General features: G+C 28.8%; 1 protein-coding gene across 9 annotated transcripts in view; it reads right to left on the minus strand.

Moving 5' to 3' along the window:
- LOC129910699 (thyrotroph embryonic factor) overlaps positions 1 to 25,388 on the minus strand; it is an 84,603-nt gene that overhangs the window by 35,605 nt on the left and 23,610 nt on the right. For 2 of the 9 annotated variants that reach the window (XM_055988179.1, XM_055988180.1), the window contains exon 1: positions 3,006 to 4,724. The exons of 3 other annotated variants lie outside the window; for them this stretch is intronic. In XM_055988179.1, the coding sequence (XP_055844154.1) occupies positions 3,006 to 3,831 (826 nt within the window). In that variant the 5' untranslated portion in view covers positions 3,832 to 4,724. Of the gene's footprint in view, positions 1 to 3,005; positions 4,733 to 25,388 lie in introns of those variants that run through there. 4 more of the 9 variants (XM_055988176.1, XM_055988175.1, XM_055988178.1 and 1 more) reach the window with 4 other exon arrangements.

A 25,388-nucleotide genomic window follows, 5' to 3' on the forward strand; every position in this document is an offset into this window, starting at 1 on the left:
TAAGCTTTCACCTGATCGGGGTCCATTATAAATTTAATGGTATCTTAAAAAAAAAACATACGAGGCCCTTGAGTTTTGAAACAAGCAATTGACAAAATTGTTAAGACGACGAATATGTAGCTCAATCTTTGATTGTCAAACACATTTCTACATATGTAATACACATTTCTTCATTTATCAATTCTGATTTGGCTACACCAACCTAGTTAGTGCACAAAAATATTATAGTTTCACTGGAATCTATTCCATATGAAAGTTTTCTGCACTAAAAATCTATCAGGGATGTCCCAAAAATGTAAAAAAAATTGAAAGAGTATTCAATTAATGAATAAGGTGACAACATGTACTCAAAAACGGTTAACTTTTATTTTCAAAAATGGAAAAATTCTGTGTTAACTTGGAAGATAATGAATTTTTGTTCAAGACCTATAACCACTAACGACAACTTGCCAAACGGAACAAAGTACTCGCAACGTGTCTGAATAAAACGTGTTTTTCAAATATTAAATCCTGATTTAGTCATGAGAAACCTATCTGCATGATGGATGTCACGTTGCTTACGATTATTTTTTATGTTTTTAGCTGGGAAGACGGTGTCAACATTTTTTTGGTATATAGTCATAGTCATGCAGTTATTTTTATCCCGCAACTTCAAAAAGGTAAACATGTACCCGAATAAAAATGAAATTCTGCCGAATCACTACCACATGGCTTTTTGAGACCTTAAGCACAGCTGCACCATGATCAAAAATTACTATATATTTTGCTGAACCACCATCAAAGCACAGCCGCCTGCAACGTACGAATGCATTTTTGCAAACGGTTTCGGTTCGGATGTGCTTCGGTGGTCAAAAAAATGTCACAAAGTTGAAGAAGTGTGTTTTCACAGTTTCCTTGATATGACATTAATTGAAAGTGGTATTAGGTAAACGTTTTTCATCTACAAGGTTGATAAAGCCATATTTAATAATACTGATAAAGTGCAAATTTTAAGACTTAATCATTAACGGTTTTAGTACATATTTGAGTTATTTATTGAAAGAAACTAAAAATGCTTCCATAAAACAATACGAGGAGTTTAAGACGAAAAAAGAAATTTGTGACAATACAAACCATAAAACAATGAAGAGTTGTGTCGATTTTGAACTCACCCAGTTGGCCTGAGACACGGAACCATTCAAAACCGGGAGGTCTGCCTTTCCTCAACCCGGCGAACAACATATTTGGAGCCATAGTGTGGAGCAGTAAAGTTGGATAGTTGTGATCATGACTGTCGTCAATAATAAAGAAAAAAAAAACTGAACCCACTCATTTTCAATAACTAAGATTGATGGTAAACTCTTAAAAACAATGTCAAACCAAACCTCATTGAGATAAACCCTTAGACCTTCAGGACCTTCTTCTTGAAAAACAATACTTCCGATTCCGATCATTAAAAAACTTTCTAATCTACGAAATATTTTTGAGGCTCAAATAATTAATCAATGTTTCCATCACGTATAGAAGTAAAGATGATATAATATTGAATTAAATTCTCTGTTTCCAACTTATTAAAATATCCAACGTGGTTGCGTGTTTTGTCAAGTGGAGTGTGCTCTTTAAAATTGCATAAAAAAGCTACCCAGGTGTAATAGTTTCTTTTCTCAAATTAAAAAAAAAGTACTAATGAATGCAAAATATACCATTTAGTTCAAAAGTCAATTTTTGAAATATTTTAATACAAATAAGAACTTATTATTCAAACAAAATTTTATAATTAAAATTTACAAAAACTGAACAAGAAACTGTTTCCTTTTGTTCTTAAAGCCTAACCAAAAAAAAAAAAAGCTCAAGACACGCGCCGCAAAACTTTCAAATACTCGTATAGGTACCTCAACAACACAGTTCTACCTATATCAGAGAACCTCTCTAGAAAAATTCAAGTACTACAAGGCGCCATTTTTGTGTGTTCACACAATGCACCGATTATAACAATTATTATTTATTAAAATGATGTAAGAAACAAATGTTTTATTCAACAAAAACTTTAAACTATATCAGCTGATTAAAAATTTCTAGATTTTCCAAAGTAGTATCTAAGGGATCTCTATCTATATTAAATTATAATGAAAACAACTCTAACACGAAAAACATACGTGCAACCCACTTTGAACTCGACAAAAACACAAAAAGATTCCAATAACGTCACTATAAGACTCCATTTAACAAAAACAACCACTCAACAATCACATTCGTATTGTGTAGGTTGTAAATCACTTGAAAAACTGTAGTTTTTTTGTTTATTAAAAATATTGTTTAAATTTACTCATAATTTAGATAAACCCTTTTGTATCTTGTAGAGAAGTTTGTAGAAAAAAAAAGCCTGCACTAACTTTTGACGATGTTGCCAACCTAAAATTTTTTTGTTTGTTTTTTTAAAGACCCTTCTAGATAAGCCCTTAAAGGTGACTTCTCTCTAAAGTAAACATCGAATGCAGCTTGTGACTATTTCTCTCTCGCTCTATTTAACCACTTCAATGACCTATGATAACTCAATGATTTTTTCTTTCTATTCTTCGATAGTTTTTCACATGAATTTAATCAAACCTTTCAAATAACCTACTACAAAGTTTTTCAACTTGGGTATAAAATTTGCCATGACGTCAAAATGTGCACGCTATAATTCAGTTTGCATTCTTATTTATTTATTTTTTTTACAAAACAAATAAGTGATCAGAATCGAAAAGTATTTGGAATTTAATTAAAGCTTGCACAAGCCAGGGCTTCAGAGCACCGGAGCTCGTTTACACACAGAGAAAGCGCGAGAGAGCTTCTATAATACTCGTGTAGCTATATAGCTTAGTATGATTAATTTACAAAGCTATTAATTACAAATGCTGAATATTTTACTCCCTCTTGCGGTTATATTGACGCACTTCGATCGATCAATCAAAAGGGTTGATGATTATCAATCTACGTCTTGATGTGTTTTTTGTTGAAAAGATTCAAGATCTGTAGGTACTAACCTGTTGTTGGTGGTGGTTGAAATCTTTTTGTACTCGCTCCTCCTACACCAGCACCGCCACCAGCACCGCCACCAGCACCACCATGATGAGGATGATGATGATGATGGGATTGTTGATGATGATGATTATTTAACAAATTTTCGTTACCAGGGGGCGCTGCAGTGTTGCTGTGCGGATTACAAGTTGCATCTGTGGGATGAAAACTTCGCTGATAATGCTGCGAATCGTTGTAGATTCGCTGATAGCACGACAAGCTGGGAATCGTCCATGAGTTGTTTGTTTTGTAGTGGAAGTTGCCCGTACCGAATATTGAGTGTGTATTTGCGGCAGCGGGGAGGTTTTGCGTTAGCGTGTGACTAATCGCCGAGAGGTGGTGCGGGTGGTGATGATGGTGTGACGCTGTTGGTGTTACCGACAGTGGTGTACCTGAGTGCGGCTGTTGTTGTTGTTGTTGCTGTTGTTGATGTTGGTGTTGGGATAACTGTTGTTGTTGTTGGTGTTGATGTTGCTGGTGTTGTGATTGATTTGAAGAAATATCATTCCACTGATTCCCCGTTGGTGTGTTACCAGATGCATTTGAACTGGAGTTATGTAGACGAGAATTGGTTGAACTCACTGAGCTTGTACTGCTGCCACTCGAGTGGGTTTGTGAGTTTTCATTGGTATTGCCAATGTCGCCATTGTTATTGGCATTTGAAGCAGAGCTGGCTGCACTTCCAGCATTACTGCCAGCCGATGGTGACGATAATTGTTGGAAATAATTGCTTAAAGCGGAATTTCCATGATCGTTGAAGAAGCCATTACATGAACCTGTTTCAGCAGCCATGTTTAATGTTTTTATTTTCTTATTTTCAATAAGTTTATGTTGGTATAGGTTCCACAAAAGGGATTTTTTTTATGAATTAAATGTTTACGGGGTATCCTGGTGAGATACCATTATTGGATTTTTGATAATTTTTTTCTGTTTTTTTTTTTTTTTTTTTTTTTTAACTATCTCACTCCTGAATGATTTTTATTTTGAATATTGTCGAAAAATATTTGATTTATAACTGCAAGTTGAATTCTTCTGGGGAATTTCAGGGTGTTATTTACATCAAAACACAATATCAAGCGCACATATTATAGGAGCCAGATAATCTGAATGATGTTTTAAAAAAATTATTGTAAAATCTTAATTGATTGGTGCTTACAATTTAGAATAATTTGTATAAATTAGAAAATTTATTGAGTGTGAGTCATTTTATTCTCATGCATTTTTTTTTCATATATGTTCTTTTCAATATTCTATAAAGATCGTTAGGGGGCGTATGTGGAATATTAACTTTTTTCCTTTAATTAAAAATAAAATAAAAATATGGGTACACTAGGGCGTATGTGGAATATTTTTTTTTTTGTAATTATTATTTGATTTATTCCTTGAAGACTTTTTTTCGCATGGAATATTTCATTTTATTTAATTTTTCATCTGAGCTTTAAGATTTTCTTAAAATGCGATCTTTCACAAATAATCGTGATGTAGGTACATTTATGAAATTTAGCTCGAAATACGTAGATATGATCTATGAGAGGTTCGTGAATGTAAATGTGACTGAGACTTAAGAAACGTTGAATTCGAAATTTTCAATATGTTGCGCTAGAAATTTCCAGTCGTCAAGAATATCATGAAAATTAAATGCTGATTGTACTTGAAGGTATCTTGGTATTTTGAACAACTCATATAACAAAGATTCATATTAATTTTAATGAAATGAATATTCAAAAAGTATTCATTTGAGTTTCAGAGAAAACAATTCGAGAAACAATTTCAACAAAATTCCTTTAAACACAGTCAATGATTTGCTAAAATCTATGATAAATCAAAATTGATCATTTTAATCAGGAATTCAGTGATAAAATAGTCTCTTATTTGAAAAATATTCAACATTGTTTAATGAAGATAAATGAAGTTGACGGTTAAGATATTAAAAGTATCCTATTAAACCTCTTTTTTTTAGTTTTTTTTTTTGTCATTTTAGTGCATGATCTAATCGATCAAGAATTGTCAAAAAAGTTTCTTCATACATCAAATACAGTAAATTTAGTTATGCAAAAATATACATTCAATTCTTGCTTATACGTTTTATTGTTTTAATTTTAACTTCGTGTGTTGCAGCTTAAATGTGTAATACATACAATTTAAGTTTTTTTAACTCCAAATTAGTTTTATGGAGTATCGAGTATGGAATAAAATCTCGCTTAGAACCGTTTAGAATTGAGTTCCAAATATGAGAGAAACTGTTGCTCCATGATATTACAATGTGGAGTGCGAAAAAATTAAATTTTTTCATCTAAATTAAAACTTAAGGATGAAGGATAGATTTTAAAACAAATTTCTAAACAAAAGTTCAGTTAGTTTACGTTCTTTTCTTCTTATTTTTAGCAAGTCTTTTGAATCAGTTATCTTGCAGAGATTAATTCCAATTAGTATTTCTAAGACCTAAAAATGTGTTATTTCTCAACACAATTATTTTCATTTCGCAATGGAAGATACATTTTTTCATATTTCCTGCAAAAAATTATTTACAAGCACCAACTCAATTAATTATTTTAAACAAAATTTTCTTATATACAATTTTAACATTATTACGACCAAACAAAATTAACAAAACAATTTAATGTAGAAATCTACTAAATATTTGTGAGTTTGTTTTTTGTTTTAATTTAATTTTAATAATTTAATTTAACACTTTGTTTTTCCAATAAAAAACTTTTTTTTAAATAATTTTTTTTATTCACTAAACAATTTTCAATTTTTTCATATATATTCTTGTGTCAATAGGTTTTGTTTGGTCGCAATAAATACCTTTAATTTGTTAATTTTTATTTAGTTTTGATAAAAAACAAATAAAATTTTCATTAAGGTATTTTTTTCTATATGAACTTGTTGATGAATATCAATTTTTAAACTTTAAACACAAAACCATAACTTTAATATAAAACCCATTTGATTTGGAATAAGAGGGAGATTTTTTTTATATTTATTTATTTTATTTGCTTTCAGCGATGAGAATTATTTTATTTTATTTTTTTTTTAATAACTTTTCTGCAAAAAAAATTCCACTTGTTCACTTGTTATTTTTAATTTAATTTTTCACTATTTATTTTAATTAAATTCATTAAAAATTTTGTTGTATTTGTTTAAAATTTTCAATTTTTGTGTACAAATATTTGTTTAGAAAAAATAATATCACTTGAAAAAAAATGAAATGCGCGCTCTTCACTCAAACAAAACGGTATAATTATTATGGATCTTCAAGTTGAGAAGATACAAAACGAACTGGAATCAAATCTATATTTCTAAATTGCACAGAGAAACTAGCAAAAAAAAAAAAAAAACAAGAGAGCCACACGAGCCACCAAGTAGAATTTTACACGTTAAGCTACATCTATATCAGTTTATATATGAAGCAAAACGTTAGTTATAGTTTGGTTCTACAGGGGGCACCCTTAGCAAAGAGGGTAGGAGACGCTCGACAATGACGACCGACACAACGACGACAAATCAAATTCGCAAAAAAAAAAAACAATGCAAAATTTTTCTAATTTAATTTTCTTTTTTAATTATTTATAAAAAAAAATTAAATATCTTTTTTTATTTGAGCTTGAATGAAAAAACTTTCGCGATAAATCTTGACAAATCTAACAAACAAGATGTAAATAAAGTTTTAAAGGTGTTTTTGTTTTAAATATTGGCAAGTCTTTGTAAGAAGACCGAACTCGGTGTATGTCAGTGTTAAAATGGCAATTTCGTATAGATAGATTGGTTTGAAATTTGAAATCTACAACACACCGCACCAACAAGTCTTTTTCTAAACGGGGTGGAGTTTTCCAAATCTACAAAACCAAAAGTACACAATATTCGCTTGTAAATGACGACGATGAACGACGAAGGCTTTGCCGACTACCACCGCCCGTTTGGCCTCCCCATCATCATAATAATATGGACTTGGACTCTCTCTCTCTCTTAGAATCGAATCCTATCTACTTTTACTACTGTGACTGTGGGTTCGTTCGTTCTCTCTATACAAAAACAAAAAAAATACCCCACACACAAAAAAAAAGTCATTTATATTTAATATTGTATGTCACTCTGAATGCCTGGCTTCAAGCTATATACAACACAAATCCAAAACCGAGAACCGTAGAACCGTGTAGAATGTGAAATGCATACTGTGTGGAAAACTTGCACTGGGCTTTTTTAAAGTCACGCGGATCTCCTCAGTATGACCTGAAACCTACTGTCTAGTAACGTTCTAAGCACGTGCATAGCCACACAATGTGCGCCTTACCTAGTGCTTGCTACACTATTATACACAGTACCTACACCAACCTCCTCCTCGACTTGGTGCGGTGGTTCTCATGGAGTCGTCTCTTTCTATTCTATCTATATATCTGTGAGTTATAAAGCTGCTGGGGTGCAAAATTATCGGTGTTAATCTATGCAACCCCACTCAAGGTAGAGTAGAGATTGATAGATACTTTTGTATCTATTATTTTTTTCCGTTGTTATTTTTTCTAATTAAAAGAATTTGTGTATGTGAATGCGGATCAAATCATAATTCACCCTCGTAGGGTTCAGTTCAGAGAGACTTGTTGAGAGATTTAGTTACATCTTACAAATCCCTACAAAGGAACGAAAAAATGAGATGATGACAAGAGTGATCCGTTTAGAGGATGCTTAAAGCATCGCTGTGACCATAAAATCCACCAATAGCATCATCATCTCCATACGATTAAAAAAAAACCAACAACTAGTTGCATCTTATTTTTCAAAACAAATATATCCCGGATTCATCATCTTACTTGATTATAACAATCAATTTGTCTCTGAGATATATAAATTTCCCCAAAGTAGCTAGGAAAAAAAAAAATGAAAACAAATTAATGAAATACACCAACAACAAAACAGACGGCAAGCAAACGAACCGACCAACAACGAGAACGGTTGATGGTTCGGTTTGGTGTTTTTTGGTACATACAAATGTATATTATACTCTATCTAAACGAGCTATGTATAGAAAGATACACGTTTGTTTGTTTTGATGTCATTTTGATATCACGTTTTCGTACCACGTGCGCCATCTGAGAGTGTGATTACTAAAGGAGACGGGATGGAAAATGTATACAAACGCAGATACAACCACTTGTCTGGATGTATTTTTCTCTGTATTTCTAATAAATGTGCATTTGCACATTGAAAATTGGTAGGTTGAAGAGAAATGTTGTGTAAAGAGAGAGTTTGAAAGCTTGTGTTGATTTTAAGAGAGTACCGAACTCTGGTGAGAAATAGATGAACTAGAAAACTTTTTAAGTTTTTCTTTTTTTTTTGTTCGGTTTGCTTAGCTTCAGGGAATGGAAACTTTTGACTGTTGTTTATATTTTTTTTTCATAAGTAATAACAAATCAAACTTCAAAGTTTAAAAGCATATTGAGATGATAAGTTGGAAATAAGATTCGCAAATCAACTGAGGAAGTTGTTTATTGCTGATACAGAAGAAGTTGAAACATTTCTAAATGTGGTGAAATAAAAGGTAGCATAGCTATTAAAAGTTAATGATTTTTGATACAATGTTTTCATAAATAAAACTCTTGAAAATAGGAAGTAGTGACAAGGTGGTTTTATTAACAATAAAATAAAATGATAACCACAAATATTGATTAATAAATAAAATGCATGGGTAGGTCGCAGGTACTTGGTCTTAAAAGTGAAGGTGACTTAAAAAAAAAAGGTTAATTTTCTTCTGGGTGATGTTCTAAAATAAAAGTTTTTTTATTCTTCGAACTGTTAATTAATTTGCATAAAAATGGGATACTAGATACAAAATGGTTTGATAAATAATTTTACCCAACTATTGACCAATGGTTAAATAAAAGATTAGTAAAAAAAAAACATAAATCAATTACAATCAGGGGAAGAAAAATAGTAATTTAAAGTAGGTTTTTTTTTAGAAATTTTAAGAAGAAGACGGTAATGATTTGGGATTAACTCATTTGGACCATTACTTTTGGGACACCCTGTTTTTTCTGGGTATATTTTTTCTAGGACACCAACAAGCGAGATAAATCAAATTATATTTTTCAAATCAAATGCTTTTTTGTCGAAATAATTTGTGTCTAGTTTTCAAGGTAAAAATATTTTCGACAAAAACCACTTGATTTTAAGATAGATACTTTAAAGTGTTTCGCTTATGTAATTTTTCTCAAGATTAAAAAATTAAACATATATCTGGAAACAAAATCCCTATATCCTTGTTCTTTTTTTTAATTTTTAATTATTTAATATTAACTGTTGAACTTTTAATTTTAGATGTTAACTTGTACACACATATATTTTAATGGCACATCAATATTTATCCACGTTAAAACTATGCATAAAAAATACTTTATTTTTAATTTAAATTTAAATTTTATTTTTATAAAATTTTATTTTTATACAATAACTCAAATAAAATATTCTGCTAAGAATTAAAACTTATTAAAAAAGATGTTTTCGTCCACCCGGCTTTTATTTCATTTATTATAAACTTCATCGGTCACTATGGCGTATGCGTACTATTTTTTGTTTTATTGAAAAAAATGTATGTTCATATTGTCTTCAGTTCAGCTATTCGAGCTTCGAGCATGTGGATAGTCAGAAGGCCACCAGCCCTGGTAATATACACTCCTACTCCAATTAAAGGCACATTCTATTTATTCTAAGATGAGACAAGAGAGAGCTTTAACTCAAGGAATGGACTGAAATGAGTTTGAAGAAGATTTGGCGAGAAAAAACTATAAAATTAAAAAAGTGTGCTATCATTTTGAAGAGGAGTGTACAGTGTACACTGGTGCCAAAAATTAAATCATCAAATGAAAATTCAAAATTTATAGCCATTGTAATTTTTAAATTGGAGATGTAAAAGGCAATTTTTAGTAAAAATTCATAGTTTTCAAATTTTAAGAATTAAAGTTTTGTGTATTGCGCAATCCCAATGAACATTTAATATATTATATCGTGAAAACAAAATGTCGGATTTTTCGTTGTGATCTTAACTTATTTATTAATGTTCAATTTTTCTTTTTACCTAGATTTAAAAATCAATCACCAATATTTCTACAACAAATGATCGCAAAGAAAATTAAGAGCCAATTTCGAAAGCCTGAATAAATTCCAGTTTAGGGTCCATCGTTTGGCAAGCATTTTTTTTTCGTATTTTTTCAAGAATTCGATTGCTTTTTTTTTTGAACCATTTTTAAAGTACAATTTTCTCCTTCAAGAATCACACAGTACCTTTTACCTGTACTTGAAACTTGGAAGACCCCATTATCACCCGAAATATTTTTGTTCGCCTGAAATTTTAAAAGCTATTGCAAATTTCATTGGAATTAACGAGTTTGCTGTTCGCCACCAAAAAATATTAGTGAAGTGGGTGTGGGTGAATAACGGTAGTTTTTCGAACTTTACGGCTGGAATTCAAGTCAAAAATAAAATTAAATTTTTAAGACTGGAATCTTGTTCACGTCAAATTCACATTTGGGCTAAATATGAATCATTCTAATGACATTCATGAATTTTATTTTGCATTCCAGTTTTTTTACGAATCCTAAGCTTACCCTTATTACTTAACAATCAAAATTTCTTTCTTTGAGATAAATGAGGATACAGCCTCAGTGAAAATATATTCAACCTGCATCATGAGCAAATATATACGACTTAGTAGGTACTTAGATATGTTCATTTTCTTTAAACTACAAAATTTTATTTTCAATTCTATGTCTCTGCATCCAAACCTCCTTCCTTCAACTGTTTCAACGAGATTAAATAAAATGATAAATGTTCAAGAAAATTTATGCCACAAAATACCCTTTCGTGCTAACTAAACCAATGAATCAAACTTAAGCTACCCTATATAAATATATAATGCGCCACAGTGTGTCAGTATAAAAGCTTAATCTCTCAAACACGTGTTTTGTTTCTCTTTTTATTTATTTGTCCCCCAACAAATACAGCCAACGAATTTTAAAATTAGAGAGTAAAAGAGAGTGGGAGTTTTAGAAAGAAAACAAAAAAATACGTTTTAATAGTTAAACAAAAAAATATGTGACGTTTTTGTGTTTAGGAAGTAGTAGCACATAAGGAAAGAAAAACTAACAAAAAATATTTGTTTTTCTTTCTTTTTGTTGTTGTTGTGATTGAGAAAGCTTTTCTCTCAAAAAACATTTCCATTGCAGTTGATTTAGCCATTCGATGACAGATGGCACTATTTCTAAAAGCTCTAAATTAAGCTTTTTTTGTATAGTTTAAAGATAACTTAAATGCTTATTTTAAATTTTGTCTGCAATCAGCTATTAAAATACAAAAATAAAGTATAACAAGGTATATGATTAAACAAAACCAAGGTCGTTTCATTAAGCTAATGCCACACTAATCTAAATACTTCAATCAAACGTAAATAAAACGTTAAGAACGTAAAAAAAAGCCTAGGAAACAATAGTAGCTATGTACCTACGACGCACCACTCAAATGAATGAATCAAAAATAATTAATTTTACGTTAATGTGTACAAAAAAAAGAAAAGAACAATAAGTATAATGTACGAGTGTATTAACAAATGATTGTTTCTAAGCGCAGAAACCATGTATATGTTGTTATTATTACTTCATTTTTATTTGAACTTTGAATACACAATTTAATGAATGTTTTTTTTTTTTTTATTTTCTTTCTTCTATTTTGTAAACAGATAATCGTTTTTATTATAAAGTGTACTTACTATATCGTGTGCTAACAATCTATTGCAGACAGTTGATAAGGGAAATTATAGTAAGTAAGTATACCCATGAGAGTATACTGACTAGTTTAGTAGAAAATATTATAATGTCATTGTTTGTTAGTAGGTATGTATTGGAAAATTTACACTAACAAATTAGGTACTCGTGTAAAATTAAAAATTATTTCACAAGAATGTTGACGAAAACAAAAGCAATTAAAATTGATACATTTTAACAAATTTTGTTGCAAATTTAAATCATTAATTCAAGCTTTAAAGTAGGTACTTTAAAAAATACAGTAATGCAAAGAAAAAATGCATTGCTATGAAAAAATGTAATAAACATTTGTCAAGTTTTATTTGAAATATCGATTGAATTTAAGTTGAAACTCTTTTGGGAAATACATAGTATCAAATCGACTCCGAGCAAATTTCAATAAATTGCAAAAATTCTATTGAATTTACCATCAATTTTAGCTCTTTTTAACATAAATTTTTTGTTTGCTTTAACTCTTCATTTAATTTTGAAAAGGCTTATTATAATATCCACCCCAAAATATAATGTCCTCACACAGTGACCAGCGGTTGCATTGATGCGAGTTTGGCCAACAAACTGTTTAATAATCCAAAAAAGCTGGCTTACCACAATTGGAACAACATTGCCAGATTTAATGGTAATGTCCACTCTGCACCTCAAACACAAACTCATTTGTTTATACATAAAATTATGAAAATTGCCAATTAATGATGCGGGTATGATTAAAATAATGATTTGTTTGGATAGTGTGCAGATGTGTTATTAGCATTATTGATTTATATTTTAAAATGTTTAAAACCTAGGACTTTCATACATAGATTGAGTAAACATGAAATTTCTTTTCTTAAATAAAAAAATGTGTTGCTATTTCCCTATTATTTCTAAAATAAAGTACCACTTTATTGCATATTTTATGTGAAATTCTTATTTAAGACATAGCGCTTGAAAACTTAGGAAATCAAAACATAAAATAAAATTTCACATGACCAATTATACCATATTTAAGGTCAGACTAAGTCAATAAATTTCAAGTGGTTTCAATTTTTGTTTGCCGATAGATAAACTGATAACATTGTTTTAATGAAAAAAGGTTACGCATACGCCATAGTTACCGTTAACAGCATGGTATTCTTTGCTTCTATTTTGATCATGCAAAAGAATCTGTAGCTAGTAAAATTGGTACATTCCTTTGGCATGTATCATCGTTTGCCAAGTATCTCGTGATACCTAGATTAAAATATGTTATTCAAAGAAGTTCATCAGTGGTACAGATCTTATATTGCCCATGTGAATGTAAGTAAAAAAAAATCGACACTATCTTCCAAAGTCTCATCAAATGTTTTGGACTTTCTGATACATTAAAGATAAGAACTTGTCTGTGAGTTTGCAGTCAAATTCATGACTCTTGAACTAAGTTATAAATTCTTAAAACTAGGTATATCAGTAGGGAAATTCATTATTCTTGGTAACCGCTATGTAGTAAGAAAGTAACAATTTCAGTTAAATTTATTTATGTAAAAAAATATTGTTATCATTTAGCAATGGACATTTTAAAATTAGATACTGTTTTATTCGATTCAGTAATAATTTTAGCGCTCCACAAAGTTGAACGCTTCAATTTGCAGAAGGTTTGTTAGTTTTCACAGCATAACGAAGGTTTATTTGGAATGTTTCAATTTTTATTCAAACTGATCTCATAGTTCTATAAAAAAAATAAGAGGAAACTTACCAACGATAAAAATATCAGTTGTTAATCGTATTTTGGAACACATTTTTATTTCAAACAAACACTTAAACTTTCTGTCTTTTTTTATTTTATTTTTTTTTTTTTTTATTATTTTAATTTATTGACTGAATAGCACATTTTCCAAAGCATACTTATTGGTAATATTTAAATTAGACTTTTACAAGATATTGAAAAATGAAGTAGTTTATTCTACTTAACGTAGCTTTGAATTATTGGTCATTACAGCATTATTTCCATATAATTTTTTGAAACGTCATTTTTTGGACAGCGAAAGCCAAAGTGGCGTCTAACTGATTTTTAATTTTTTTTAAAGGCTGAAACAGTATTTTATGTAAAAGAATTTGTTTTTTTTTTTGGAAAAGTTACTTGAATGACATATGTATGTAAACTTAAATTAAATATTTTATATTACCGAAATCATATAGAAGTTGCTATCAGTTTGCGAAATAAAAATAAAATTACCAAGGACATATGAAGGAATGATCCAAAAACAAGATTCAATACACTCCTTACTCATTGAAACAATTCTTTGAATGCAGCCAGAATTAGAAATTTTGTTTTATTTTTAACATCGACAGAAAAATAACATTCTTAATTATTACAACGGACAATTTTATTTTCATATTTCAAGAGAACGACAACTGAAAATATTTTCAACTTCTAAATACGCTTTATTCACCCATTTTTTTTTTTTTTTTTGTATACAAATATTTTTGTTAATTTAATTTAAGGAAGTTAAATGACTCTAAACAAAACAAATCATTTCCACCTGTTCCATCGCACAAAAAAAAATCCTACATCTACTATACCTACCTACAAACATAATATTCATTGAATTTGAAATTGTTTATGCGGCAAGAGAGCCAAAAGAACTCATCCATCCATCAACCAACGCATTCCAAACGCACATTTATGTTACTTTCATTAAAATTTATATCTTTTTCAATGAATGAACAATATTTAAGCATATAAAAATATACAAACATTCATACATCTATGTATTTATGTATGTATATTTACTAAAAGGAAAATAATTTTGTTATAAAATTCGCATCATGCAAATTTTCGTTTCACCAGAGTTTCTGATTAGAAATAAAATGTATTCTATATACCATCAACATCATCATCATCTCGCATCTCAGCAGGGACTAAAACGAACAAGGAATTTTTGTTGTCGTGCCAAAAAAAAAAATTTTCTTTTCTTGTTGTTTTTGTTTCATTTAATATTTTTACAATGTCAACAAAAATATGATATGAAATAAATTTTGAAAAAATTCACTCCACCTTTTTCAAGTTAAAAAATGATTTAAAACTTTTAAGTGACAGCTGGAAAGGAAAACAAATTGTCTATAACCTTTTTTCGTTTCCATAAAGGATTTTTCAATTAAGGTAATTTGGGCAGATGGTGGCTTCTATCAGTTTGAAAATTAGCAATGACTTATAGAAAAAAACCACAAAAAACGTTCCTTCAAAAAAATGAAGAACAATCAAACAAATTTAATTCAAAATAAATTTGTTCCAATCAAAACTTGTGATGACTTTTCTCATGATGAGATGTTCATGATGAGTTGTCTTATGATGATAAGTGCTAAGAGAAATAGATTGGATCAAGTCTTTGATTTCTTGAAAATTCATTTTTAATAAAAATAAAATGCACGACTGGGGTCGCACGTACTTGCTCTTGCAGTTCAAAGCACTTTTATGTTAGTCTACTTGTAGATTTAAAAAGCTGGATCTAAATTTTTAAAAAATTGATATTGGGGAAGAGCCGACATTTAGGGCAAAATTTTGTTAAATGAAAAAAATTTTTTTTTGTTATTTGACTTTTTTGAGAAAAAATAAAAATGCAGTTTTATTGCCACTGCTTTAAATATTACGTATACAAAGTTTAATCAAAATCTTTAGAGCCGTTTTCAAGAAATTCGTAATATCGTATTTTTTCGTATGGGAGGTATACGTTCTAAACGAGATATAAAAAAAAACAAAAAAAAACCAACTTTCAGAATTCCATAAAAATCATCTGTACCAAATTTGAAGAAAATCCATAAACCCATTAGGCTGTGGAAATGTGTACAGATGGACGCACAGACGCACAGACGCACAGACGCACAGACGGAATTGCGGGACCCACTTTTTCGGAATTCTCCATCATCGTAATGTTGGTTTTGATTAAAACCTCAATTTTTTTTTTCGACACGAAACCAATACTTGCCCTATAGAGCAAGTAAAAATTACAATTGGAGCAAGAGGACACCATTGACTTGTTGTAGTAGAGTTTGTATTTTTCCACAAGAATAAAAAAAACACTTTGTTTTCTTCATTGTTGTCGTTCTCAATGAGCTCAAGTTATTTCTACATTGTATGCGACAAATACACGCACATTCAAAATGTCTCCAATTAGAAAAAAGGAAAAAATAAAACTCTGCTCCTCGAAAATAACAATCTTCTTCTATAAATAAAAAACAAAAAAAAAAATCATTTTCGAGGAAACGAAACCAAACTTCTTGGTTGGCAAAGTTTATTTCATGCCTATCCCATTAGAAACAATATAATGTAAAATCAATTATGTCTAATGTACATCAAGAAAAGACATTTGAAAATAAAGTCAATCACAAGAACCAACGGAGGGGGATTACCTCAAAAAAATATACTTCAGCAATGTGATGTGATTTAAGTATGGGGGTGGTGGTGTTATACACACAGTATGCGTTTGTTATAGGAAGACATTATTTTTGACATATTTATAAATGTCATTTTTGTAAAAATGATCAAAGGCATAGAAGACAGTTTACATCAATTTTTGATGTTTTTTTTTTTTTTTTTTTTTTTGTTTAAAAATAAAAATCAATATAGAAGAATACTCTTGTTCATGGGACATGGTGTCTGTCAACATATTTTTCGGAAATCATTTATAATAATTTTCTTGGGAAATTACTTTGAGAAGGGGGGTTTTTTGGTTCATGAATCCTTGAGTGTTAATACTGTAGATTATTATTAATGAATATTAATGAAGTGTAACATGATCATGGGATGTAAATTCGTGATAATTCTTTAAATATTTAAAGTTTAAGTTGTTTACTTTAAATTTGGAATGTATCGATTCAAAGAAAATGACAAGGGATATATTGAGGAGTTTATAAGTTTTTATGTTTGTACATCATTAGTGAAGATGAAAAAATTAAATTTAATGATGTGTAAAAGCAAATATTTGTACCGAAAGGTTAAACTTTCACACCAATATTAAAAAAAAAAACAAGAGTGTTATTATTAAATAGATAGATTTTACTAAAGGTGTGCCTCAGGGTGGTATTGTTAGTCCTCTATTAATAGCGTAGCATTCTTTGGCTAAGGCACTCTTTTAATTGCATTTCTTCTGAGTTTGGTCAAACTTTATTGCTGCAAATTGATGTCCAAGCAAATATAGCAAAAAGAGTTTGGCCAAGGTTTTGTATGTGCATATGAAAAGTTGTCATTTAGAAGGCTAAAGCAAGAGCTAAATGTCAAATCGAGTTGGTGGGATAACGAATTTGTTCATATGTAATTTTTACAAAATATTGTCAGGAATTCCATACAACAAGATTCAATAAGATTTTAATAATCTATCGTCATATATTTTTTTTTACAATAACAAAATATAAATTGTAGTCACTATGATAATTGATTTTTATCTCGAGTTCGAGTTTTAAAAACGAGTGCTTTGTAAAATATGAACGAAAAATAGAAAATTTTTAACGAAAAAGAAGAACTGTTCTCATTTTTAGTTGGAAATAGTATAATTTCAAACATTTTAAATTCACCGGTCACTGTGGTGTATGTGTACTATTTTTTTATAGGAATAGAAATCAAGTTAAAAAAATGTTTCTTTTGCTGCACAAACATTTAAACTAGTTAATATTCGTTAAATATTAATCAATAATTTAAAATTGCATATTTATTTGTTCAAAATTGTTCACTTTGGGTACTAATATCGGCATTACTTTAAAACAAATTTTAAGAGCCATCGTACACTCTATGGGCCGATAGTTTAGTCAGGTTGAGTTTCTAGTTTGCGCACAAACACCCTACTCAACAGTCAGGTTGTCAGGAAACATTTTACATTCAAGGCAAACCCGACTAACAAATTTACTTCTATAAAGCTTTATAGGTGGTAATGTAACTCCTGTAAAGCCTTATAGAAGGGATATTGTTTGTTGGGAATGTGTAACAAAACAAACAATTTTTCTATAATTCAAACTTTTTTAGTGTAAGTATTTTCGTACAATTTCTGTACACCAATAAAAAATATGTAGGGAGCTCTAATAAAAGCATAATTTGAATAGATCGAGAATTGTTGCTCAAAAAAAAAAAAATATTTGAATCCTAAGCAATGCTATCGGTGGGGAAACAAACTTTAAGCCTCCAATTTATGAAAAACTATTAAATATTTTAAATATTTGAAAAACAAATTTCCCTTTGGAATTGCAAACACTTTAATCTTTATGAGCCATTAAAACACAATTCTAAGGAGTACATATTTATTACTTTCCTGATTCGAAACCCCAAAATAACTCGCTATTTACAAGCCTTCAACAACTTAAACATAACTATCTACCTTCTTCAATAACGTACAATAAGAAGTCATAAAGGATGTTTCCCTCCTTCGAAATTTTGTATAATGTTTGTCGTTCTGCGGAAACTATTTCGAATTTTTTTTTTTGTTATTTGCATAAGTACTGACTCCACTCCAGTTAACCGTATGTCATCCATTTATTGCTAAATAAATAAAAAAAAATCGGCAGATAAAGGTTAAATTATCCAAAGAAAACGTCGTCGCATTAAAAACCCCGAAATTTTATTACCGTAAAGCAATTTCAAATTCGATTTTTTTTTTTTCTTTCTTTTCGTTCTTTCTTATTGTACCAATATAGAACATGGTATGCCATTTTGCCATTAAAATTATAGATGACAAAAAAAAATTAAGTTTGGAGTTCATTTTAAGAGAGAAAGCAAAGGATTTGTGGTATAAAAATAATGATTTTTCATCATCATACTTACAAATGAACTGAAAAAGGAAAAAAAAAATGAAGAAGAGACATTTATATCCATTAGAAGAAAAATATGGATTATGAAAGGGAACTGGTGGAAAATCTATAAAATGACAAACGATTTTGTGTGTGTTTTTTAAGAGCTTTGAGTTTGTTTGTAGTTTGAGAAAAAAAAGTGAGGGCGTTTGTAAAAAATTTAAGGAAGGCCAAATAAAAAAAAATTAAGGAAGGATTTAAGGACTGGTTGTACAAGAAATTTTAATTCTTTTTAAAGCAAACTTTAATGGCACATTGCACTGTGATTGTGTTAACACTAAACGCATAAGCCTTTGAACTTGAAATCGTTAACATGATTTGAAATAAAATAGCTTTCTAAGCAGATTTTTCCAAAAATAACCATCGAAGTAGGTATAAAATAATTCTAAAATAGGCTGAAAAAGTATAGGTCCTAGCATAGAACCTAGTGGTACACAACAAAACCTTTTATTTAAATGTTTATCACTTCTGAAAAGTTTTATGTTTCTAAATATGGAACCTAAAACATCACAAATTTTATTTTATTAAAACAAGTTCATCCCCAAATAATCAAATGGATGACAAAGACAACAAAAATAATAACAAATAATTATTTGAACCATATTACAATAAAAAGAATAGCCTCGGTCACATGTTTGCATATAAAAATTAAATGAAAATCCGTGCACATGTTTTGTGTGTTTCATGCTGCCGGCCACCGCTGTTTGAAATCAATTAACGTGAAAATGCAGACTAATGCCTCGTGATTGTTGTTATAGATTAACGCATGGTTAGTTCTATGTGATCTGTGTGGTGTGGTTCCTTTTTTTTTTATTGTTTTAGAGAGAGATTTAATTTAGTTAAATTTATTTTACAAGCAACAATAAGAACCTACCAAACAGAAAAATGTCGTCAAACGTGCAAAGACAAAAAAAAAAATAAATAAATCTAAAATCCCATAGATACACGCCAAACAATGCAGTGTTGATTGAGATTTTTTTCAGCATGCTTAGCATCCCTTTATTGTTTCCCCATCTAACAAATGTGACAATTATTTAGATACATTCACGTATACTTACTCGTACAAACAAAGGAAAATGTAGGTAAAAAGATAAATTTAAATTCAATTGTTTTTAATTTGATTTGGTGTATATTTTTGTGTATATATCTTTTGCAATGATAGGAGAGTGCGAGGACGGCCAAAAACGTGTGTTTATTCTTTTGTTTTTTTTTTTATTCTATCTTTTAATTAGCATTGCTTAGATTTTTTTTGCTGTTTTTGATTTTATAGATACATCATCATGTGTGAAATCCATCAATATTCAATTAACTTTTATATATTTGTTACTAAAAATTAATTAAATGTGTGAAGATTTATTTCTTTTGAGAACATCTTACAAACGTGCATTTTTAAGAATTTCAACAAAAAAGGAAAAAAAAAAAACTTGAAGAAAATTAAAAAGATACAGGAAGACACTCAGTCTGTTATAGAAAATATACGTAGTGGTATACCGGATAAATCTTGTTGGCAATATACTAGCATTTGACTCAGGCAGATGCCGAGCGATTAACATTAAACGGCGGATGGAATTTATTAAAAAGCTTTGAATATTTTTTTTCTCGCTTTGGGGGTAGTTTAAGCTTAGATACTTTTTTGTAATATATTTTCTAGATATTCATATAGACTATAGTTATAGTAGAACGCAATAGCCTCTACAGACTACAAAGCCAATGTCTAATGGATTTATTATTTGTCTTGCAGTCGCATGCTGAGTATTGTCCTAGTTTTAATTTTTTTCTTGTTTTTTTTTTTTGTTTTTAAATCTGATAGAGATAAAAGTGTATACCAGCCAGATGCTAGGTCATATATAATAAGAGAATAGAAGGGGAAAGTGGTATAGTTTTATTTTCAGAGAAAAAAAAAAAAACAATTATTTAGGGATGACAATGAAAAGACGGTAGCCTTTGAATTGTTAATTTGATTTAAAATGTGAACGAAATTGAGAAGGAAGAATTTTTTTTTTTTATTTTTCTTGTCATTATTTTGATGTAAACTTATGATGATAACATTTATTAAAGATGATGACGAATCAAGTGTTTTAATTAACAAAGTATAAAAATTTATTAAGTGTTGAAATGTTGTCTTTTTGTGTATATTTTTTTTTTGTTTTATCCAATTCTGGAATACTCGTTTGTTTCTTTAAATGTTAGATGTTTTTGTATAATATGAAGTTCACAAATGTGTGAATAGTACATACAAATTAGACGGAAATATCATACATGGGTACATCAAAAAAATATTAACAATATTTTCTTTTAATTTTATTGTTCTTTGGAGTTTGGGACATAAAAATGTAAATTTGTGCACTTTCCTTTCCAGCCCTTAACAAAAAATTTTCCCTCAATCGCTTTTTTTTTAAATCCCATTGATTAGAGGGAAAATCTTCCTTTTCGAAAATATCAAATTATATTTACAATTGATGTTTTATCTGGAGTTCCACAAGTTAGCCATATTGGACCACTTTTATTTATTCTTTTTCTGAATGATATTTCGTATTGTAAAATTATGAAATGCAACACTAATGGAATGAAAATTAACAAATTTTCACACGAAAATATTCGGAAATTCAGTTAAAGAGGGTGCTTCTATGTTTTTCTATTTTTTTTTTTTTTTTTGTTAAAAGCAATAGTTGCTTTTAATTTATTTATTTGAGAAGGTTTTTGGCAGAAATAAAATTTACAGTCACACAATTTTTTTCATTTTCGAAAAAAAAAATTAAGTTCTTAATATTTTTGTGCAGTAAAATTATATTTTTAATTATGAAAATTTCTCAACTGTAAAATAACAACTAATAAATTTAGTTTATCATATTTTCAAACCACCAACTTTCCATTTGACACTTTAGTAATTGCTTTTGTTTAACACGCTTAAATGAATTTTATTAACAAAACGATAAAAATGCCCACGAAACTATAATAATACAACACAACAAAAAAAAAAACCAATAAATTTATAAAAGTGACAAACATGATCGTATGACTAAAAGAATTCTTTTATATCCCTGCCTTTTGTCTTATTAATTAACTATAAGGCTTCAATACAAAAAGTCTCAACTAATTTAATATTACCTAGTCTACGTTTTATAGCTCTTTTATATTTAATTTTATAGGAAATGTTTAAGAAAGATAATAATAAATTTTATAATTTTATTTTTGCAAAAAAAAATTCTTTGAAATATATATAATAAAATATTTAAAAACAGACAGGTAATTGCTTTTAATGTCGGTCATTTGCAAATTGCTTATTAGAACAAACAAAATGTGTTGGTATTTATATATTTTTGCTATAAAAAATTTATTTTTTCTGGAACTAAAATAGGATTTTTCATAGTTATTATTTTATTTTGAAAGTTCAGGGACACACAAAATTAGTGCAATAATACTATTTTTTTTTTAACAATAATATTAAAAACAAAAAAATTAAAAACTTTTTAAAAAATTATTTGTGGCATTGAGATATTAATTTCAAACAGCTGTCAAGTTTCTACATATAAAATGTTTGTCAAACTTTCAATCATATCTTCGTATTATATTTTTTAAATAATATACCTACATGTTAGAACAATTTTCACTTGTGATAAAAAGCATTAACATATTTCATTTTTTTTGTGTTTTATTTTATTTTTCCAAAGTGAATTTTTCATCTTCACACAAAAATATTTATTTATTTATGTAGATTTGTTCATTTTCTGTGTTCTGGGTGTTTAAAATAAAAACATTTCAATCTGCCGGAAAATAATTCAAAAAAAAAACAAAACGGATACTCCTGTTTTTTTTTTTATTTTATATAGTTCACTCTCGGAAATGAATCATTGTTGAAAAATTCAAGGCCAAAATATACAAAGAGGTGAAATATGGATTTTTCTTAAATTTATTTAGACTTGGAAATTAATATAAATATCTTTTAATTAATCTTTTAATTTAAAACGTTAATAGTTCATTTGCTTAGAAGACAAACAAAAATGTATGTGCAACACAGAGAAGAAAGTTCCACTTAGCATCTCAAAAAGAATAATTTCACTCAAAGACTTGTGTTGAGTTTCAATATTAATGAGTCATTTTCAAAAATTATAAATGGGTTGAAGCAAGAAGAAAAATTCATCTTAAGTACGATAATTGAATTATAAAGTTGATTTTGAATTGTTTGTGTTTTCAGAAATGCACAATTCAGAAAATTTTGATAAAATGAAAATTAAAAAAAAAAAATTACTCATTCATATCTGTTTTTTTTTTTGTAATCAACAATCTAGGTTTTCATAACAAAATAACTTTGTGTAGCAGAAGCGTAAATTTGTTGAGATTATCATGCATCTTGAAGAAAAAATACTTTCAATAAATAAAAAAAAAATACTGCGTAAGCTGCAGCACATGTCAACAAATAATCGGATCATTTCTAATCAACATTATCATACCCGATAAGACTATTTGCACAATCTAAGAGTCAATAACTCATTAATTTGTGTGTGTGTGTGTATTATTTTTTTTTTGTTAATACATTATTTTTATACCACTTCCACTAATACCACCCTGACAATAAACGTCCTTGTGATTAGTTTCTTTTTTTTTCATATATAAAAATATCTACTATACCTACGCATTTCAGTCATGTGAGTGAAAATTTCCCCCCACACGTTTGTCATATAGACTTTTTTTTTCATTTTTGAATATTTTATGAATAAGAATAAAAATGTTTACTCGCCCCCAAAGAGATTGTAGAACATCAATAAATTAACATAATTTTTGTGTTATTTTTATTACCTTTTTTGCTTTGTATCTTTATTTTATTTTGATTTTTTTTTTTGTGTATTTTCCAAAAAAAATTAATTTAATTTTAAATACTCTCTCCATACACTGACGTATAGAATTAAACAATTATAATTCTCAATGGAATTCCAAATAGTTGCGAGTATGAAGATTCAACAAATGTTTCAGTCAATACGATTCGATTTGAATTTTAGTGACGTTATAATTTTTCAATTTTATAAGAAAAAAAAAAAATAGTCTGTGTTTAGATAGATTTTCAAGATGTGTATTTATTTTTTTCATCTTATGCATTCATCATTTATGTATATAAAAATATTTATATGCTTGTGCTGACGTACAAAAACGAAGTGGAAATAGTTTTTTCTTTATAATCACTGACGTAGGTAAATGTGCCATCGTCATTTTATAGCTTTTAAAAAGTCATATGATGAGCATTTTTCGTAAATAGATGGAGGCAAGTCATTTTAATTTTAGTTGGAAGATACGAAATGAGTGTTGAAAGGTGGAGCAGACCATTTATGGTCAAATGACTTTTTTTTAAAGATTATTGAGGGAGAAAATTCATTGCACATTTTTTTTAATTGCGACAAATTATAAATTAAGAACCTTGTTAATGAATCAGTGGTAAAATTGAACTGCTGTTGGTATAAAAAATTATTTAACAAAGACTTGAAATGCAGTGTACTTGATTTCATGAGAATCAACAAGAACAAACTTCCAAACTCAAATCGATATTTTTAATAAGTTTTCTCTTTTTATTTTTGTTTTATAAATGGCTACCTCAATATCAATAAAAGAAATTTCGATGTCCAGAAGTAGGTATTTAATAATAAATTTGAAATTTAAGGTTTGTTCTTATTGATTCTCATGAAATCAAGTACCATTTATAAAAGTCATCGCCTTGTAGGTACTTTCAATAGACAAAAACTATATTATTGTTGTTTTTGTAGGCTAAATAAAAAAACAAGAGGTTGACGCTTTGAGCGTTGGGCAAGAACTTACTTTATTATACAAATATTTTACAAATTGAAGCTTAACAACTAAAGCTGCATGTGCATGATTGGGTCATACGGTATCTTACTTCATACGGTATTGCACGGTAAATAGATTACATATTTGGAATCATACGATATATGAATACATTTATGTGTACAGTAATTAATAATATTATATTAGAACATAATAATGAGCGAAGATAACACTGGGGTTACATAAATTAAAGCCTACATTTTAAAACTTGAACTTATAAGAAAAATGGATCACTAACACACAGTTATCAATTAAAATTATAATTTCCTTGTAAAAAATTGAATGTGTTAAATGAAAAATAAAAAAATTCGACCACAAATCATCAAGAAAAAAAACCTACTTCACCTTTAAAATTTCATACTACGCCATTCTTTACTCGTATCTGACTCACATGTCAAATAATTCCATATCTAAAAGATTTATCCTTGAATAAACTCAAATAATGATATCCTTAAAGATTCCATAAAACATCAATCTACAGCAACCAACCAACCTCACATACAAGCATCTATACGTTTACATATAAGCACATTATGGTCAAAAGAAAAATTGACTTCACCCGACTGACATTTTCAAGCAGCACGAAACACATATCGTCGACGACAACTACGACGACGTCTACATACATACATATATGCCCGCCCTCACAATTTCACCCAACATCTGCATAGATGGCACTTTCTTTAGACTTCATTGCTTTCACAAAAGCAATTCTACACAAATATAATGTGCAATATACTGTTAGTTTTACTCAATAAACGGCCAATAGAACCTTCACTTAAAAAGAATCCCAAGCAACGAAAAACAACAACAACTATGAAAAAAGCTAAAAGAAAAAGGATAGAAAACAAACACGAACACAGAATATAAGAATAATAGTTTTGTAGAGCATTTTTGGTTTTATGCCAAAGTTTTTCTACT

Source organism: Episyrphus balteatus, chromosome 2, assembly GCF_945859705.1.
Source record: "Episyrphus balteatus chromosome 2, idEpiBalt1.1, whole genome shotgun sequence".
Lineage (NCBI taxonomy): Eukaryota > Metazoa > Arthropoda > Insecta > Diptera > Syrphidae > Episyrphus > Episyrphus balteatus.